We start from the raw sequence: 22,190 nt of genomic DNA, 5'->3' as shown, positions 1-22,190 counted from the left end.
TTGCTACGAGGAGGGAGTGATGAATAGGCAGAGCATAGAGGATTTTTAGGGCAGTAAAACTACTGTGTATGATACAATAATGGTGGATACATTTATTATATATTTCTTAAAACCCATAGGATGTACAACACCAAGAGAGAACGCTAATGTCAACTATGGACTTTGGGTATTAATGATATGTCAATGCAGGTTCATCACTTATAACAAATGCACCACTGTGATGCAGGATGTCGATAGTGGAGGAGGCTGTGTGTGTGCAGGGATGGGAATAAATGGAAACTCTCTACACGTTCCCCTTAAAAGCAGTGAACCTAAAAAAATAAAGTCTGTAAATTTAAAAAAATAGTACGGTATTTGCAAAAGACAGACACATCAAAGTCTAGAAACAGACCAGTATAAATACAGGAAGCTGATTTTTCACAAAGTTGCAAAGGGAATTCAATTGAGAAAGGAAAGTTTTTTCAACCAAAAAAAAAATTATACATAATATTACCAGATTACCCACTTTGAATTCTGCCGTCTAAAATCTCACTACTATCTGGTGAAATTCAGCATCAAAATATTATACATTTGAAGTTTACCTAGAAGGGTAATAATCCTAAATACCTAGCACTTTCCAAAACCATCTGGAAGTACAATGCTGACATACTGGCCCATCATTTTATTAATGAAATGATTAAATTCTTTCGAAAGGCTATGCTTTAAAATAAATGTGTTTTAAAAAGATGAGAAGTAGAAAAACTAAATCTCTAATAATTCTTACTTAATATATCTTGTCTTAGGAAAACAAACACAGGTTTTACTTTTCTCTTTTTCTCCCATTTCATTAAGATATATATTGACATATTACATTGTATAAGTTTAAGGTATACAACACATATATGTACATATTGTAAAATGTCACCACAATAAGCTTAGTTAATATCCATCATCTCACAGTTAATAATTTTTTTTTCCCAACTTTTAAGATCTAGTCTCCTAGCACCTTTCAAATATACAATACAGTACCGCTAACTATAGTTGCCATGCTGTACATTACACCTCTTATAACTGGAAGTTTGTACCTTTTGACCACCTTCACCTAATGCCCCACCTCCTAACCCCTGCCTCTGGGAACTGCAAAGCTGATCTCCATTTCAATGAGTTGGGTTTTTTAGATTCCAAACACAAGTGAAATCATACAGCATTTGTCTCTATGTCTGACTTATTTCACTCAGCATAATGCCCTCAAGATCCATCCATGCTGCCAGAAATGGCAGAATTTCCTTCTTTTACTATGGCTGAATTATGTGTATATATGCATATCAAAATTTCTTTATCAATTTATCTAAGTCAGTGGACACTTAGGTTGTTTCCCTATTTTGTTTCCTTAGGAATGAAATTACCCTCCAGTAAATTAAAGCATGTGAAAATGTGGAACAGGGTATAAGATACCTCAAACCAGTTAGGGATCAAATTTATATACTCAATAAAAAAAATCTAATAAGTACAACTGATAATTAAAATCAGGTAAGGAGCTTGGCCAAAATGTAGGGTAAAATTTCCCTCTAAACTGTTACCAAGATATTGTTGTAACTTCATGCTTTTATGCACTGTTTCCCCTTTGCTAAAATATAGCAGGGAATGATGGAATATAAAAACAAAATGAAATAAGAAAAACATAACCAGAGTCAAAAATAAAATAAACATTTCAAAGTATCAGAAACAGAAAAGAAGCGTAATGCTGTGAGTGAACCGAAAACTTGAGCTTGTCAAACTTGTCTGCAATGGCAGCCTGGGGGTTAGATGGTGGAAGTAAAAGGGGCGAGGTAGTAGTCCTGCCTCTACTAACAGGACTCAGACTCACTGTATGAAACTAGGGGCTGGAACAGGGGCTTTCCTTATTACTAATGAAAGAAGGAAACAAAAAGCACAGACTACTGCCTAGGGCTATGGCTTTTAAGAAGCAGCAGGGAGGGCAAAAAATCAGCCTCCTTGGAGACAGGAACTGAACCTAAAATGATCAAGCGTCAGTGACTAAATCTACAAGATCACTTGTATCGGCTTGGAGTGTGAGCTTTGTATCTCAATTATTGGCCCTCATCCTAGACTGCACTGAGGGTGGGGAGTGGTGGAGGCAATCAGCAATCAGAGCAAGGAGAGCAGAGGTAGAAGTGTTCGTGAACCAAACAGGAGAGTGAAAAAAAAAATTACAAAATTTATAGTGCTCAGAGAGAAAGCAGCAAACTCAACAATCGGAATACGTGTTCATGTCCAAATGAAAGTAACTTATAAAACTGCCAGAGAACGCAAAGAAAATGTAGTTGTGATATTCAGATAAATAAAAGAGGGAATAAAATCCAATTTTTAAAAAAGGAATTATTTAACAAGCAAAGCCACAAATCAAATAAAACAGGAGAGAACCAGAGAAATCTTCCTCATAGGGACTTCCACTGCCAGATAAAATGCAGTAGGTGGCAGCAGCCCAAAACTCCCGCTGCAATAGCTAGAAAAAAAATGTTATCCGTTACAAAATTTACGTTTTTAAAGATAGGAGAAAGCTGTTGAAGCAAGAGAACAAAATGAATTAGAACTCCAGAGGATGGGAGTTGATCCAAAATGAGCAAAATAAAAACAAAAAACCAAACCACCTGCTACTTTCTCCTCAGGGGTCATTTGCTGATTTGAGGCATACAGTGATTTTAAGTATGGACTGAGAATCAGGCTTGGGCCACCCTGAGGGACTCTACCAGAGGAATAAAATCAGCACAACTTTCAGAGGTCAGCTATGTCTCTTTCAGAGAAAGTGCAAATCTGAGGTGTCCCTAACAAGAGGCTGATTTTCTCCAAGGTACATTTGCTAAATTCTGGGTTGTATTTAAAAAGCTAGGGAACTAGGATGAGTGTGTCTAAAAGCCAGCATGAAATCTCCCATAGTCTGTATGTTGGAGACAAAATTCTGCTAATGGGAGGGTACTTGCTTTAAACACAAAACCCATCCCCTTCAAGACACTTGTTAGAATTTGAAGGTATAAGGGGCAGGAAGTCAAAGGACTAAATAAATATTTCTTGGGGAAGAACTCAATTATCAAGTCCTTTTGGAACTCTCAATCAAAAGCTTAGAAGGTCCACACCAAAATAATAGGAATAAACTAGCAGTCTTACTAAGACGACAAAGGAGCCCCAGCCCACCTCCATCCCTGATTATATCAGCCCCTCACTCTCTCTGCCCAAATGAGAAAAACGAAAACCTTCTCTGATGAAAGATATTATCTGGAGCTCTAGTCATTTAACACACTGTCTGACATAAGAACAAAAATTATCAGACAGAAAAAGGGCAGAAATACATGATTGGTAATTTAGAGGAAAAAGACAATAAATACAGACTTAAATAATCTAGATACTATTGTTAGCATGATATTCATGGATTAAGAGATTCAACACTGAATTAGGAGATATATTCATGGGTTAGGAGATTCAACACTGCAAACAGGTCAATTCCCACAAATTCACCTAAAGATTCAATGCAACCCTCATCAAAATCTCAGCCAGAGTATTCGTGCACTCAGTCTCTCATGTGGCCTCCACTATACCCTCAAAAGAGAACAAGAGTGAAAAAACAAATACTGTGTGATGTGTTAGTATTATTTTAAAAATAACTTTGACCTTGCAGGGGCCTACACCGCACTTGGAGAAACACTAACCATGCCCCACTTGCCTAGATGATATTTTACACTTCGTTCTTCTCAAACCTCCATGATTTCCTTACTCCCCACATTCACTTGCAACTATCGACCTGGTTTCCTAGATAATAAAAAATTATTTAAATACGTATAAGTAACATTTAATATAAAAATGTGTGCATGCACACACACACACACACACACCCTTCTAGGCATATATAATTAGAAGAGAACTTCCACAAACTCACTGGAACATCTACTCTCCCAACCCACCTGCACTTTGATCTACATACACTGCCTTCCCTCCTCTAACCATGGATGAACCATCTGTGCTCCTATCCCACCCACTCTAATAACAGATCCTTCCTTATCTTACCTTCTCAATGATTTATTTCCAGCACTTTACCCTTTCTTTCTCGAATCATCAATCTCATCTCTTCTTTATCACCCTCAAACACATATCCTTCTCCAGCTATTATTCAACTTTGCTGCTCCCCTTCCTTACAGCAAAATGCCTCAAAAATTCTGCCGATATTTACTGCCTATTTACTCCTCTCACTTATTCATGATCTTATTATAATCAAGGTTTATTTTCCACTCCACCTATACCCCAAGAACTCCATGTTACTAAAATCAATCCTCAACTCAGCAAATACCTGACTTAGCTTATCACTTCCTCCTTCTGAAGACACTGTCTTCACTTTGTCACCCGGCTTTCTGCTCCTTTCATACTAGCTACTTTTTCTTCATATATTCTCAACCTTTGAAGTTGGAAGTACACTAAGGTTCAGATCTTGGATCTTCTCTCTTCTCTATTTACATTCATTCCTTACATAAGCTACTTAATGCTCTTAAATACCATCTATATTCCATTGAAACCAAACTGATATATAGAGACAGCACCTCTCTTTTGAATCTAGCCTCGTAAATCTGCTTACCTAACTTCAGACGTCTAATGCTGAACATATGCAGAACGAAACTTCTGACCTCAAACTCCACCTTGCTCCTGTCAGTCTTCTTCTTTTCAGTAAAAGACAACTCCATCCTTACAACTTCTCAAGCCAAGTATCTTAGAACCATCCTTTACTCCTCTGTTTTTCTCATATTCCACCTTCCAGTGTGCTATCAGGTCAATCTTAAAAATAATCAGAATACAACACTTCTCACCACCTCTACTTCACCTTAGTCCAAGTACACTGTCTCTCACCTTGACTGCTGCACTGGCCACTTACTGGTTTCCTTGCTTCCACATTTACCACCCCAGTTCTCAACACAGTAGCTAGTGTGATCCTTTAAAATCATGTCATATGATGTTTCATTCACTACTCTGTTTAAAAGACTTAATGGCTTCCAATCTCCTCAAAGGAAAAATGAATGTCCTTACAATGGCCTCCAAGTCCATACATTATGTGACTCCTAACTACATCTCGACTTGTCTCATATACTCAACTACTTGCTCACTCTGTTCCAGCCACACAGGCTCCCCCTTGTTTCTCTTGGATAATATTAAGCCAACTCCCACCTCAAGACTTTGCACTTGATATATCCTCAGTCTGGATACCTCCTTCAGGATGCCCTAACCTCCCCTACATAAATAGCAACACTCCTCCCCCAACCTACTCAGCGCACCACTCCTACCATGCTAACTCTGCTTTGATTTTCCACGTAGCACTTATTGCGTAGTGATATGCTACGTATTATATACTATCTTCTTAACTTTTCATTTTTCTACTAACCACCCACCCCAACCCTCAAAATTTAAGCTCCATAAACACAGAGGATATTTGCCACTTCTTTTTTACTAATCCATCTCAGTATTAAGAATGGCATCTGGCGCATTCCTGGTATCTAATACATATATGATAAATCAATGAATGAACGAATAAACCAAAGTAAAATAGAGAACTCGGAAATACATGCGTGTGTGTGTGTGTGTGTGTGTGTGTGTGTCTCACCGCAGTGGTATTACAAATCAATAGTGAAAGATTAGCCATTCAACAAATGCTGCTAGAATAATCAAGTAGAAAACAAGTTTTTAAATATTAAGACCCAAAAAGGCCAAAGTGTAAAGGAAATCATAAAAAGAAAAGATTGAGGGACTTCCCTGGTGGCGAAGTGGTTAAGAATCCACCTGCCAATGCAGGGGACAAGGGTTCAATCCCTGGTCCAGGAAGATCCCACACGCCATGGAGCAACCAAGCCCGTGCGCCACAACTACTGAGCCTGCGCTCTAGAGCCCACGGGCCACAACTACTGAGCCACGTGCCACAACTACTGAAGCCAGCGCGCCTAGAGCCCGTGCTCTGCAACAAGAGAAGCCACCACAATGAGAAGCCCATGCACCACAACGAAGAGTAGCCCTCTCTCGCTGCAACTAGAGAAAGCCCGCAGGCAGCAATGAAGACCCAACGCAGCCAAAATAAATAAAATAAATAAATTTATAAATGAATAAATAAAATTATTAAAGTTACGAGAACTAAAACAATTTTAAAAAAGAAAAGACTGATATATTTGACTCTATTCTTTTTTGTACCTTTCAAAACAAAAATTTCACAAGCAAAATGACAAGCCACAGGATCAAGGAAATAAGGTACCATTTCACATTCACTTTCCAGAACATAAAGAACTCTGACATTATGGCAAGTATTGGTGACCTAGTAGAGTAATGGAAACTCAAATTACACAGTACTACAAGAGGATACACTGATGTAATTTTAAAGGGTAGTTGGTACTATCTCCTCAGAGTTGAAGATGGATATACACACCTTATGATCCAAAATTTCACTTCTAAGTATTCAACCTCGAATCACCCTTCGCTATTTTATTCCTAGTATATGCACATCAGAATACCCAAGAATGTTCGTAACTGTTTTGTAAAGTTGAAAAAGTTGAATACATCTTAAATGAGTATCAACGTGACAACAAATGAATTATAGTATAAAGGATGACATTATATACCATATGGTAAAGTGAATCATGTAGATCCACATATAAAAACTTGGCTAAACATAAAAAAAAAGTGTTACACAGAAAATGTTGCAGAATAGTGCCAGCAACACAGTACTATTTATACAGAACAATGGTTTCCACATTGTAGTCTGGGGATCCCTTGGAGTCCCCTATTCAGTGTCATAATAAAACTAAGATGTCATTTGCCTTTTTCACTCTTGTTCTCTCTCAAGGATAAAGTGGAGTTTTCTAGAGACTGCATGCAGAAACAGAACCACGATAATCCAGCTGTCTTTTATTAAGCCTAATATTAAAAAGATTTGCAAAACAATGTAAAACAACGCCACTCTTTAAGTGGTTTTTTTTTTTTTTGGTCTTGGACAGTATATTCTTTCATTAAAATGTTATTTATGTTAAATAAAAATGTTATTTAGATGTTATTTAGATAAATAAAGATTTATTATTAAATATATTAATACATATTTAAATATCAGTTTAAATTTTAAATAAGCAAATATTTATAAATACAACCCACATAAACAAATTCTTTGGTGTGTGCAATAATCTTCAAGAGTATAAAGGGGACCTAGAATAAAAAAGTTTGAGAATTGCTGATGTGGAATCAAAAATGTACAGAACTAGAGCATGTAACAAGTATGTGTATATACATATATATCTCCCTATGTATATAAACTGGTCAAACTACATAGGCATAAAAAGTGAACTCACAGGAGGGGTCACCTACGGGGTATGAGTAGATCAGACTTAACGGGATACCTAGGTGGCTTCAAATGTGGATTATTTTTTCTTTAAAACAGAAACAGGAAACCCAGATTTAGAGCAAATATGGCAAAATGAGGAAGTACATGCATCTTTGTTTTTCAATTTTATTAACTTTGCTGTATAACTGAACCTTTGGCGGTAGGAGCAATCTATCATTTCCTCTGTAAATTTATTTTCTACAATTTCTTCCCCTTTAGTACCATTATTTTTTCCCTTTAAATTCCTGTGAAGGTCTCTGTTTGCAAGTTGCTTCTCTCCCTAAAGTAGCAATTTAACAAACATATTAGCTGAGATTTAAACTACAAAAGTTTTTTTCTCCTTTCTAAGTGAATATGAAATTTAAATGACAATGGCTGAAAGAATGATAAGAATTCTACAGATGAAACTATGGATTTATGACCTCATATGACTCACGTCACATAACATAAATCTGATGCTATTAAAAAGATTTTCCATTGATAAAAATTAATTTCAATATGAATTGTTGACACTAATGAAATCATCAAAAATACTGGTTTTAGATACTTTTCATCTATAACTATATAATCTATATGTATAGTATTATTCCACAGGAAAATAGAATATTTCAAAGCTGAATGTGGTTGAGCAATACAAATTATCAATGTGACAAAATTATAACATTTTAACGTAAAATACAGTTACTCATTAATTCAGGAAATACTGAGTCTCTGCTATATTCTAAGCCCTGGAGATATAAAGACACAAGACAGACAAGTACTCTGCTCATTCCAGAAGGTAGACAGAAAGTCAAAGTGAACAAATGCACAAAATAATTTCCAATCATGATAGACACTAAAAATTAAGAAATAAAGAAAACAAAGTGGGATGTTGTGATTTAAGAAAATGACCGGGTGGGGAGACTTGTAAAGATTCAGTGGAGAAGGGAAGACCTCAGAGGAGGTAACATTAAAGCTGGTGCACTAAGTGATACCAGAGCAAGTAGCCATACAAAAATCTGCTGGCCAGAAGGTGACCTATTTCAGAACAATAATAAGAACAATGTGGATGAAGAACCAATGAACAAGGCTGAAAACAGTACAGGCTGAAGTCAAAGGCTAGGTAAGGACTAGACCATGTAAAGCTTAGATTTTATTCTGAAGGTAGTGAGAAGCTAACTGCAGGTTTTAAGCAGACAGTTAACAAGATCTGATTATCCTTAACTGCTTTGTGAAGATAAGAGGGACAACAATAGCAAGAAGAAGACCAGTTAGGACACCACTGAAAGGGATAATGGGAGTGGCAGCAATGGAGATGAAGAAAAGTTGAGGTATTTGTTTTATCTTGGAAACAGAACAAAAGTACCTGACGGATTGAGTGTAGGGGGTGAGTGAAATTGAAGAATCAATGAGGACTCCTAGATTTTTGATGAAAATTAACGATTTCCTATTTGAAATGTTATTTCCTTAATTTTTGTATTGTTAGCTATTTCCACAACAGTGATGTACCACAACCACCCCAAAACGCAGTGGCTTGAAATAACAATCATTTATACTTCTGTGTCTATGAGTTCGTTGTACTCCAGGCGTGGAGTCAAGCTTCCAGTTGGGTCTGGTTTACTCCACACCTCCCTCATCTTCTTTGGACCAACAAGCTCGCCAGAACATGTTCTTCTGAAGGTAATGAGACACAAAAAGGACAAGCCCAATCACTCACGCACATGTTAAGCCTCTGTTTGGGTCACGTCTACTAACATCCCACTGGCCAAAGCAAATCTCATGGCTGAGCCGAAATCAAAAGGCAGAGAAGTACGCTTCTCCTCTAGCAGAAGGACTGCAATGTCACATGGCAAAGACCAAGGATACATGGAGAGAAGAAGAACAAAAGCAGATAATTCAATCCACACCAGTGTCTATATATTCAAATCATGAGTCACAACTGTAAAAGGTCACCAGTTTTTGGAATGTTCCAAATCATTGCTCAAGATAACCACAAGTAAGATGTAATTAGTTCTCTTAATTAATACCTATTTTTATTAAGTAATTACATGAACATTTTCAAATTCTACTTTATTACCAAAGACTATATTTAGCTACATTACATGTGTTATAGAAAAAAAATGACATTAGGCATATTTCTGAGATTAAGATAACATGAAAGAAAGAAACTGGTTTGAAATTTATTTTATTTATTTATTTTTTTGCGGTACGCGGGCCTCTCACTGTCGTGGCCGCTCCCGTTGCGGAGCACAGGCTCCGGACGCGCAGGCTCAGCGGCCATGGCTCACGGGCCCAGTCGCTCCGCGGCATGTGGGATCCTCCCGGACCGGGGCACGAACCCGGTTCCCCTGCATCGGCAGGCGGACTCTCAACCACTGCGCCACCAGGGAAGCCCTGGTTTGAAATTTAAAACAATTGTATAGTATGGTCAAAGACATCACTAGAACAACTAGACAGTAAAGACAGGCCACCAATCAGAATACACTTCAAAGATTATTTTTAAGGGGAGAAAAATAAGTATTTACTTATTTTACTTTATAAAATCAAACCATTTCATTGTATAGAAGCCATTATACTTTATAGATATTTCCTAAAAAGCAAAACTGCTAAAAGCAAAGTTGCTAAAAACAAAGTTAAGGGCTAAAAAACAAACTAAAAAAAAATCTGCAAAATATATAACAAACAAAAGGTCCATATCCTTACTATGTATATCAAGTTCTTACTAAACACTAAGAAAAATAAGACTATTCTTATCCATATCTCTTGTCGACTTTAACATTGTCTCATATGCTTAAAAATATTTCTTGAAAGAATAAATGAGCTTAATGTGTTCTGGTGAAGTTTGGAAACATGATACATACTTTAGATGGAAGAGAACCAAATTATGAAGAGCTTTTAAAGCCAAGCAGAGAAATTTAAATTTGTTGTAGAGGTTATCACAGGCTCAGAGGAATGACCTAAAGAAAGCACTGTTTTACTACAGTTAATTGGCCAACTGTTACCAAAATGAATTACGTATAGAGAGGCTAAGGTTAAGTAAAGCACCCAGGACGTGATGAACAAAAATTCTAGATTAGGGGAAAAGAATTCAAGAACCATTCCAAGAAAAAGATTAAATACCGTAGAATAGAGAAATATAATAGAAAATAATCAAAGAAAACTCTAGAATCTAGCCTGGGCAGTGCTTCTCAAACTTCAATGTGCACAGAATTCACTTAGGAATCTTGTTAAAAGGCAGATTCAGTTCAGTGGATTCAAGATTCTGCATTTATAATAACCTCCCAGGTGGTGCCACTATTGTTGATCTTAAGATCATACTTTTAAGTAGAAAGGGTCTAGGAAATAAGAGTAATTATGGAACAACGTAGATAAGAGAGTCAGTTTTCCCAGAACCCAAGACAACGATCAAGCCTCATATTACATGCTTTCTTATCAGCCTGTGTCCCTCCTTCTTAGCACTTACTAAAGCTCCATTTTTACATTTATTTTTGTGATTATTTGTTCAATGTATTTCCCCCCACTGAGCTCAGTGTCCTGTTTGGCTCACCACTTTAGTCCTGTTATCTGGACATTAGCACACATCTGGCGCATAGCAGGTGCTGATTATTTGTTTAAGAAATGAATGCGGCTTCCCTGGTGGCGCAGTGGTTAAGAATCTGCCTGCCAATGCAGGGGACATGGGTTCGAGCCCTGGTCCAGGAGGATCCCACATGCCGCGGGGCAACTAAGCCCATGTGCTACAACTACTGAGCCTGTGCTCTAGAGCCTGCGAGGCACAACTACTGAGCCCGCGTGCCACAACTCCTGAAGCCCACATGCCTAGAGCCCGTGCTCCGTAATAAGAGAAGCCACAGCAACGAGAAGCCCACGCACCGCAACGAAGAGTAGCCCCCGCTCACTGCAACTACAGAAAGCCGCTCACAGCAACAAGGAACCAAAGTAGCCGAAAATAAATAAATAAAATAATAAATAAATTTATATATAAAAAAAGAAATGAATGAATGAGTCAACGAAGAGAAATGCTAAAAGAGACGCTGGATTGAACAGAGGAAGGTGACAGACACTCCAGTGAAAAGATACATGTTGATCAGAATGAAGACAAAGGCTGTTGATGTAGATCTGATTGCTATCACATTAGACATGAGCATTGGTAGCCATGTAAGTAAATAAAATTACTGAAGGAGCGTATATACAAAGAGAGAAGATCTAAGGAAGCTTTGTTGGACAAATGGCCAGAGACAACCTACAGGAAGGGCCACCAAAGAATACAGTCAGACAGGAGATTCTGAATGCAAGAAAGCACAAATAATGAAGAAAGTCCTAACATATATCATCTAAGGCTAAAGATCGACTGAGTAGTGGATTCAGAAGCTATTATGCTTAAACATCTTTCTGTGAACATGTAGACGTAGAAGTCAGATTTTAGTACGCTAAGATAAAATGAGGTGATAGGGAAGAAGTAGTAGTACTTGCATGTACAAATTCAAGATAATATAATAGCAAATTTGGGGGGAGATAAAAATTATAGTGTTTCTCTACTCAGAGAAATAGAAAACATGTTCACGTTTGCAAATGCCCACAGGAGCCAGGCTGGCATATATAAACAAACGAAGTAGTCTTGGGATAGAATAATAGAGAGTGGAGGAGACGGAATCAAATTAGAATGTGTAGGCCCCACATAAAGACAGCAGCTGACACAGTGCCACCAGATTATTGCTTCAAAAAAAATGAAAAGCTAATACCGTCAAAATTTCCAATTTTTTTTCAAGAAAACCCCCAAATCTGGATAGGTGTGTGAAATTTCCTGAAGTGGATAAAAAATATATTCAACCTATAGGGCACTACTTTACTCTTTCTGATCCAAAATAAAGTCTGAGTTATCAAGAAGTAAATAAAAAAATGGCCAAGCAGAATTAAGAACGTGGCTGATGTTAAACAGTATAAATACGGAGCAATATGTTATGCCACTACAGAACTGATTAAATGCTGAGGACTAGTTCAGCAAATGATAAAGGTACCAGAAACCAAAGGAAGCAGCACTTAGACATGAAGTATAAAAGAGAGAGAAAGGCTAGGGTAAAAGGAAAAGATTTTAGGAAGGGAAAGTGCAAGCGTCTGAATGCATGGAAGTCCATATCAAAGTCAAAATAACATAAGAGTTAGAAGCAACAGACAACTCAGTGGAAACTGACACTATTACACTAAAAGAAATGTAGAATTTTGATTATGAAAATTATATTTTCATTTATTTTATTCAAAATGTGAACTGTAAAGACACCTTTACAAGGCCTTTTAATCCAACAATGTTTAAGAATAGATAATGATGGTTATCTTAAATAGTCTTAGATATTCAAGACAGATAATGGAAAGGAAATATTTTGCCTTGAAAATACCCCACAACTGAGGGTAAGAAGGAAGCACACGTTCCAGTCCCATTCTGTTCTTTGCCCCTTTGTTGAGTTTGCCAAAAATACTTGGAGTATACTCTTAATACTACAGTTAAGACAGAAGACAGACATCTGGCCACGTAAAACTATCTGGACCAATCCACATTCATACATGCTAAAGAGCAGACAGCAGGTTAATAAATTAATAATCACTGTACCAGTCTGGTCTGCATTTAAAACTGACCTAAATGATATAACATTTCAATTTCCTTTCTTATGCAAGCACTTCAGCTGTCCTTCAATCAGGTTCAAGCACATTCTAGATAGGTAAGTAGTATTATTCACTCCTTCAAATGATAATCATTTAGCACTTACGATATGCAAAGTGCTGTTCAAAGCGCTATGGTAAGCATAAAATATTAATCAGTCATGAATAATGTCACGAAGAAACATATGCCTAATAGAGGAGATTACAGAACATGTATGCATAAATAATTACAAAAGAAGTTAAAAATCTAAAGAGATACCAGTGAAGAACTATAAAATGTTCAAGAGGGAGATAAAAAGATTAGAAAGAAAATTTCACCATTCAAGGATTCTTTTTTTTTTTTTTTTTTTTTTTTTTTTTTGGTACGCGGGCCTCTCACTGTTGTGGCCTCTCCCGTTGCGGAGCACAGGCTCCGGACGCGCAGGCTCAGCAGCCATGGCTCACGCGCCCAGCCGCTCTGCGGCATGTGGGATCTTCCCGAACCGACCGGGGAACGAACCGGTGTCCCCTGCATCAGCAGGCGGACTCTCAACCACTGCGCCACCAGGGAAGCCCAAGGATTCTTATTCAACATAAAAACAAAGGTCACAGTCCAGTCTTCCAACTCCCAATCCTTTTCTAACAAGCCATTGTTGTCTTTCACCACTTCTCAGATGACTTTTCTACTAAATGCTCAAAGTTTAGAGTCATTCATCCTTAATTCTTCATCATGATTTTATTCCATTTACACTTAATTTGTGGTACCACTGAAGATGTTTAATTAATTCCTATCAACATTACACAGAACAAAATCTTTTTACTCGACTCAGAAAAATTGACGTCACACACAGAATTGACTCTCACCTGGCCTTGCAGATTGTGAACCAGAAATAAAAGAGAATGATATCCACTAGGAACAAAGCTTTGTACTTCCATTCCACATCCGTCTAACTCTCCAAAAAAGACCCTTGGGGGTTCAAGGACCATGATAGTAAAGTTCAGAAAGAAGTTTCTGGTTGAAAAAATAACCATCTTCAGTTGTGCTTCTAAACCAATCACAGGATCTAAAACCACTAGCCCCTCCCTCATTCCATAACTTAGGTGCCTTGATCCTTCTGTCAAAAACAACTGGAATTTATTTTACAGTTAGAGGACTACTAGGAAACTCTACCTCTGACATTAACTCTAGAAAAGACAATTCAACACAAAAGGCAAAGTTTTGCAATAAAAGCCTGAAGTGGGAGGCAGAATGAAAGAAATCAGCATTTGGTTCTCAAAACAAGTAAAAATGTAATTGTCATCAACTTAGTTCCACCAACAGAAACAGATAAAATATATATATTCTAAAGGTAGTAACAATAGCTTTTCACTTTAACCAGCGAAGAAAAATGGAAAAGAACAAAAATAAGAAATTAATGTGTCTTCATTCATCATTCTCTTCAACAGATGATCTAATTCCATTTGTGTTAAAATGTTCACGTGCTGCATCTACAGCAAGTATCTATATATTGATACCCGAAGTATCAATATTATTTCTTTTTATAGAAATAAGATAAATATTAGCGTAAGAACTTAAAGCTCCATGAAGACAGGGTATTTTGTCTGTTCGGTTCACTGATTTATCCACATCTGAATTCCACGTAACACACAGACAGTTCTCAATAAATATCTCCAGCTGAACTGTGCTTAAAACACAAAAGGCTCTCAATAAACATTTGCTGTAAGAATGAATGGATGTCAGAAGAAATTTGACAACTAAATCTCAGAATCAACAGACTATACTCTACCATGTCAGAAGAAAAAGAAGTAGCAATATTTACATGAAGTTTAAGATTAACATAAAGTTCCTTTCAGTCTTTAATTATCGTGAAGAAAATGTGATTTCAAAAAACTGGTAATTAACAAGTTACCACTTAGCTACGTGACTTCATGTAAGAAGTTAGCTTGCCGCACTACATACTGTATCTAGTATCATTAAGGGGGAAAAAAATAGGGATAAAAAATTAGGAAGTAAAACTGAAGAAAAGCAGATAAAAAGCATTAATTACTGAATCACTCTGAAATTTCCCCAACTTTGTGGACCTGTGAAGAACTAAGATTTACCTTTATCAATTTTCTATTTCTACTAAATTGTTTCACACATGAATATATGAAGCCATCAATATTATCAAGTGTTAGATGTTAAGAAAGTAACAATACACAAACTGGTTTGGGAGGTTGTTTTTGTCAAAAATGAAAAAAAAAATACTTTTCTTTGTTTATATTTCATCTCCCATCATGTTATAATTACCTCCAGCTCTGTCTCCCTCAAAATATTGCAACTTTTTGAAAATAATTACCTTTTGCTCCATTGTCTACTTGTTGAATTACATCTAACCCTGCCTAAATAAAATTCCTATCAAAAATACATTCCTATCAAAACTCTCTAAAGGACTTATCTAACAAGTCAATCAGTCACTAATAAAACCCACAATGAAATCTTAACTATTTGTCCAAAAGCAGAGGCCTAGATCATCTAATGCCATACACTATGTAAAAATATTTCTTTTCAACTTTTAATTGTGATCTCATGTCTGCATTCGACTATGGTTATCTTACTGCTTCGCAGTCTTGAAGGAAATGTAGCTCTGTGAATTATCAGAAACAGCTTCTCCAATATCAAAGTTACCTAATTTATTTAATGATTCATTACTTTAATGAAAAAGAAAGTGACCCAAGTTTTTGAAAGATCCAGTGGAAGATTAGTAAGAGCACCAAAATGGTCCAAGTGGAAAGACTAGGTTTTCCCTAACCAAGTACAGACTGGGAATATAAAGTGATTAGCTCCTTCTGTCAATCAGAAAATCAAAATTAATAAAAATCAATTTACACACAGCTCTATTTACTTGTTATTCCCCTTCAATGAGTAACTAAAATTACAGAAAAAAAATTACAGAAAATCCATCTGAGTAGAAGGATCTTTTTCAAGAAAATCTGATACTATAGAGAAAGATTTGCTTAGAATCAGTATATATCAAAAATATAGTTATCAGACTTGATTTTAAATATTTAAAGGTATTAGAAATTTACATAGCTAATTCCAATAAGACAAATTGCATAATTACATAATTTAGTTAGACTAAGTTCAACTTAGACTATAAGCTCTTTGAAACATTTTCTAAGGTGTCAATAAATGCAGTTTATGAAATTACTTATAAGAAATGAAAACTCAGCTCTTCAACTAGTGATAGTATCTCCAGAAAAAGCAGTAAGTCAAGAGGAAAAGAGCTGTTTATGTACAGAGACTTAAGTCTCTTAAAAGTTAAGTTTAATATTAAAGACTGCATTATTGATTCCATACACAGTGATTCCATATTGAACACTGTCCATCAAACCTGGCATCTCATACTTGTGATACAGGTATTGCCTAACCTATTTCCTCATTAATTTAAGAATGATATAACAATTCTAACGCTGATTTTGATGGCTCACAGCAAAAGATAACAGATTTGCCCTGAGTTTTACTGGACAGCACTTACACATTAAAAAGTCTGCAAGAATACCACACCTCTCAAATTAAGTTTCTTCAGTGCTTCACATTCTGTTATTAAACAAGTAAAAGATATACTTTTAATCTATAACCTTACAATACAAAGCTTACATTTTATTTCCTTCAACAAAGTAAACAGGTGTATTCATAACCACAGATTATCCCCAAATATACAGCGGTAGTAAAAGCACTGGCAAAGTTAAGAAACAAACACAAAAAAACTAAAAAAAACTTTAATTTTTGCACAGAAACCAGAACACCATGACATACTTATTGTTACCTTTTAAATGCTTCAGCTGGGTTTCTCTCACATTCCCCGGGCTGTAGGAGGCTTTGAACTGCTGGATCCCTTAGCTTGTCCTCATATCCTTGGAGAAGTCCACTGCGGCAGATCTGGGCAACCAGACCTCTAATAAACCCTCCAACACACAAAGTATCAGAGTCCTGGGCTTTGCAGAAATGAAAGGCCAAAGCCTGGCGATGTAAACCTCTCTGCAAGCTTGTAGGTGAACTTGGCCACAAGAGCTCAGTGCATAAGGCTGTCTTGCCACTGCCAGGCCCTCCTACCAATAACACACCCCAGGCAGCTCCTTTTCCAGAGACAACACTAGCATTATTCCCAGAATTCACTACAAGGGGTGGTGTGTTGACAGCACTGTTGCAGCAGTTAGTTTTCTCCTGGAGGCAATGCTGAAGCTTGTGGAAAACCCACTCCCTACAGTAAAACTGCTTCCCCTGCAGTAAACTCGTTTGAGCCATTTTGCAGACTTTCTCTTCCCAAGGATTAGTCATAATAGGTTTCTTAGCGTCAACATTTGCTAGAATCTGGGTACATCAACACAGGTCTTTACATCCATTAGGACGTAACTTGCATATTAAGTTGACTTTGAATGACAAGAGTAACCAGTTACAGTAAAATTCAACAGCCACATAGTCCATCTGCCAACAGAATGTGCATGACTTAATCTGGCTCTTTATTCCTGATCATCAGCAGAGAATATATTAGTTTATATGAATTGTTGAACTGATGGAAAACTGCCTGGTTCCGAACCTTGGCCAACACTTTTCCTATATCTTGATGGGTCACAAAACTCCATGGTTACATCTGGAGTTTATGTGATTGTGGATGTTTCAAGTATGCAGATGAGACAATACATCTGGAAAACTGAAGAGAAAGCCCAATCTTTCAATTTGTACAAAATGCTTTTCCAGATCGCAAGCGTTAAGTCTGTATCTGAAAATTAGATGCAGAAAAGGTGTCCATTATAGTAAATGCTACCAAAGAGATTACATTTATACAGTAGATTGTTAGTGCTCTACTCCTTGTTGAAGTATAGTCACTCAAAGTACTAGACCCTGCCAGTTTTAAGTATATGGGCAACTGCCAGGGAGGGAACTGTTTCAGATTACTGTCTCTTATGTGGCAAAAATGGCAAACCACTGTTAACACCTCCTTAATTCAAAGTATTCATAAAATGCATTTTTCAAGATAGATTCTTAATGAACCTGTTCACACGCTTCTCGGTTTAAGATGTCCAGGTAATCAATAATTCCCACCAGTAACTAAAATAAAACAAAAATATCTCAGTGCGAAATATCACATGCTAAAAGCTTACTTATCAAAGAATACAATTTACCAGTTACAGTAATCTCAAAAATCCATTCACTTCATCTTTGGCAGTTTCAAAAAGTTGGACAACTACCCCAAAATCATAACTACATTTTCCTTTCTGTATTTTTCTGCCTCTATAGTTAGGCTTCCCAAACAGCTACACTTTAATCAAGTTACCCTGGATTTTTAAAACCTCACTGTAGAAAGGAGAAAAAAAAAAAAAGACTTTAGGCACATGCAGTAACATCCTTAACTCTAGCCAAAAAGGTCTTTCCAACCAGCTTGGTAGAACAGCGCCAGTTCAGGAAGCTCCATTAACTTGCACAGCCCAGCCAGTCAAGGACTCTGTTTACGCGACTAGCCACACTTCTTTGTTGATAGTTTGCAAAAAACCTAGGGGATGATTATCAGGGTTGTGGCTAGATGGGAATGGATTGGAAAGAAAAAAAGGCGGGTGAGCTTACATGAAAGATAAATCCAAACACACGTACTATGGGAATCCTTCCTTCCTCTGAGCCGAAGGGGGGAACGTTTCGGAGGGGGGTTAGGAATGAAATCTACTACTGTGGCCGGAGAAAAGGCTGCATGCCCTCCAGGCAGGAAAGGGATAAGGAGCAGAGGGCTTCAGGACTGGTGGGTGTTCGCCTACAGTTCCGGCCTCTAGTTTCAGCTGATAGACAAAAGGAACTCCGGGATTCCCAGCGACAGGAACCACCTTTGGTTTCAACAGCCCCAAGGAGCCACAGGGGGGCCACCTTGGAGAGGCCACAGACGGAGGTGCTGCCTGCACACCGAGGTCTTCCTTCCAGAAGGCTGGGAACGCCTCGACACCCCGCCCCGCCCCGAGATCGGGGTGTGTCTTTTGAAGGGGGAGGGGGTGCCCGACGTCCTTGCCAATCCTTGAGGAGGGGTCGCCTCCGGTCGGCGTCCAGCTCCGCGCCCCTACCCCGGGCGCCGCTCCCGCCCCCGCCCGGCCCGCGACGGAACGACGGGAGAAGTCGGGTCTGGGGCCGGAGGCTGGACAGGGTGGCTGGGTGGGTCAGGTCGTAGCCCCAGGCACATGCCCCCAAGAATCCGACCTGAGCGTGGGGCCTCGCTTCCACCGCCGCCGCCGCCGCCCCTCGGTTACCTCGGTCCCGGCCGCCGCCACCGCCGCCGCCGCCGCCGAGGACTCTCAGCTTCAGACACTTGCTTCGCTGAGAAGCCGCCGCCGCCGCCAGCGCTCCCCAGACTCCAACTGCAGCCGCTTCCTCCACCCGGCCCGGAGCACGCTCCGGGTTCCTGATCCTCCTCTTGGCCCCCGGCAACTGCCAGTTCCAGCTGCCCCAGCAGCCTTGGCTGTGCTCCTCCCAGCCCCCAATGGCCAGCCGCCGCCGCCGTCGTCGTCAGGGCAGTGACTGTCTCAGGCAGCCCCGGACCGGCCGGCTCCGCCCCGCCCAGCAGCCCCGCCCCTTCGGCACAAGCCCCGCCCCTCCCGGCCGCCAGGCCTTTCTTCGGCCGCCGGCTCCGCCCCCTTGCCTCGCCCCTCCCCCACCGCGCCGTCCAGTCGCCAACCGTGCCTGGGCGTGTGCAGCCGCCTGGGACCCGCTGCCTGCGCCGCGGGGAGACCTTTCTGGGGGCGGCCTCGGGGCTCCGCCTTTCTCGGGGACGGGGCGGAGAAGGGGGCGGGGGCTGCGTTCTCGCGTCCCCGAGCTCACGCGAGTCGCTGCCCCCCCCTTCACCAGTCGGCCCTGAGCCTTCCTTTGTCTTCCAGGCTGAGGGACTCCGCTGGCTTTGGGGGCCGTGTCCGATGCTAGGAGGGGCAGTTGAGCTGGGAGAGTTGCCCCTTGCCACTCCCTTAACCCTCTTGTCCCCAAAAGCCACTCCAGGCCCGTTGTATTCCTGTCATCCGGGTCCCCTTTCAATCTATTAAATTCCAATTTGTACAAAATGATGCTTTAACTTTCTCAGTCTGGGGCTAAGAGAAGCAAGTAAAGACCGGGTAGAAGGTTGTAAAACTAAAAATCGTAGGGGTGTGGGGCGATGTTCCCACCTGCCTCATGTGAAGGACATGGCCAGATGGAGGTTGAAAGCAATCACGATTGGGTCTCAGGCCCCTGCCCTTCTGGACCGATTGATTACCCACAGAGGCCACTATATGAGAAAAAGACCATGGTCGAGGTCAGAATGCAGAATAACATGAACTGCCCTAGAGGACCTGACCACAGGGCAGTTACTTTTGAACTAGACAAGCCAGTTGTTTGCATTCACGTGGACCTGGATTAGATTCCAAATTTCTGCTGGGAAAGTACTGTCAACTGATGGAGTAGGAAATGTATCTTTATTATGTTATTATTTATGCTAAAACCATGAGCTTTCCTCCCATTCTCCATTAATTTAAATGTGCTTATTTCTTAAATGTTGAGCCAGTCTCCCATCTGTTTTTAGGAATTCCAAAGTTTAGTTCTCACTCTTAACTGGAAAAATGGATTGTGCTTGTGCTTACTCTTCCATTCTGTTTATTCCCTGGCTCTCCATGGCATTTGAGGTTTGTTGATCTCAATCTTTAACTTTAACACATTTGTTGCAAATTCTGAGGTTCTTTTCCAAAACACAAGCAAAAAAGGCAGAAGAGTATAAATCCTCAAGAATTAGAGTGATGAAAATTGATTTTTAAAAAGATACAATTTTGATATTAGTTTGCTTAAGCAATTTTAATTACCACTTAACTTGTTTGCCATACATTATTGTCATTGGAAAAGTTGACTCCTTCAGTTTCATGGTTGTAAAATTATATGCTTAGAGAAAATTTTAAATAAGAGATATGTACATCGTTTAATCATTTCCATTAAACTATTTGCTAATACAATAATTAAAATAATTTCTGCCCAATAGGGAGAGAAGTTACAGAAACTTGATTTAGTGAGCCTATTTTTTTTAAGGTAACTAACCATCATGGAAAGCTGTTCTAAATAACTTCAGCAATAACTAAGCTGTAATTAATCTTCAGACCCATTTAGAATTTTTTTCACTTTAAAGTTTATTTCACGTTTCATTTTTATGGCTTTTTGCTTTCCCTAATAGAAGAACTTCTGAAAAGCAGGGACTGTGACCTTCACACCCCTGTAGGTATGTAGCAAGTTTCCTTGCATGTAAAGCATGTCTGTTCCTTTTTGTCACACTCACTTACTTAGAGGCTTACTACAGGTATGGTATTATGCTGGGCATAGTGCTAGGTTATAAAGATGGATGGACACAGATGGCAAAAGAAACTTGGGACTGCTATAGCCATTCTTTCTTTTCAGAATATCCATTTATCTCACCAGTTTTTGATATGAAGCAATGATATTTTGTAAGCTCTTTCCAACTCCTCGCGGCCAAATTACTGTCTCTCTCACCAAAAGTCTGAAATCTCCACTGTTTTTTAAAAAAAAAAAAAGTCTGGCTTAGTGGGCCTATTTATTGACCAAACCAGGGCATTTTTGAGAACAAAAAGGAGACAATAAAAACAATTAAAATTGTATAATTCTTAGATATACTTATTTATTGACTGAAAACTTGGTTCTATTGTATTTGACAGAGATATTCTATTTAAACATTATTTTTCAAAAAATAACAATAAAATATATATTAAAACATAAATATATATTTACATACCAAATTTTACAAAACATCTTTTTACCAATTACCTGAATGCTAAAAATGACATAGGCAGAGTATTTACGTATTTACTCTCAGTGCATTTTCACATACTTTACTCAATTTCTTAGCATATTTTCTCCACCATCAAGTACTGGTATTTTTCTAAAGAATGCATTTTCTTAAATATGATTTTCCTTATTTTTAATTTGTTCATAAAATTGCCTGAAATCTTCTTCACGGTTGCGTAAATTTGAAATTATTGACGCCTTCAACTAATGCTTCTCGGTGGACCATAATAATTCTAATTGAAAAATTTTCCTGTAAGTACTGAGGTACGTAGTAAGTTCAAAGCAAACTCTGATAAAGAAAATATATTCTTATAAAATACATTCTAATTTCTGTTTTTCAGCTCAAATGTACAATTTTTTCAGCTCAAATCTTTT

The 22,190-nt window shown here is 38.5% G+C and overlaps 1 protein-coding gene across 1 annotated transcript in view; it reads right to left on the bottom strand.

The window, feature by feature from the left end:
* Window positions 1–19,388, bottom strand: part of ANKRD50 (ankyrin repeat domain containing 50) — a 43,579-nt gene extending 24,191 nt beyond the window's left edge. The window contains exons 1-2 of the mRNA XM_030863897.2: window positions 19,256–19,388; window positions 16,795–17,748 (exon numbers count right to left, since the gene is read on the bottom strand). Coding sequence (XP_030719757.1) covers window positions 16,795–17,306 — 512 coding nt within the window. The 5' untranslated portion in view covers window positions 17,307–17,748; window positions 19,256–19,388. The remainder of the gene's footprint in view (window positions 1–16,794; window positions 17,749–19,255) is intronic.
* Window positions 19,389–22,190: the final 2,802 nt, after the last annotated feature.

This window comes from Globicephala melas, chromosome 5 (genome assembly GCF_963455315.2).
Source record: "Globicephala melas chromosome 5, mGloMel1.2, whole genome shotgun sequence".
NCBI classification, from domain to species: domain Eukaryota; kingdom Metazoa; phylum Chordata; class Mammalia; order Artiodactyla; family Delphinidae; genus Globicephala; species Globicephala melas.
The sequence above is the reverse complement of the archived record's forward strand: the minus strand, read 5'-3'. Positions and strand labels throughout refer to the sequence as shown.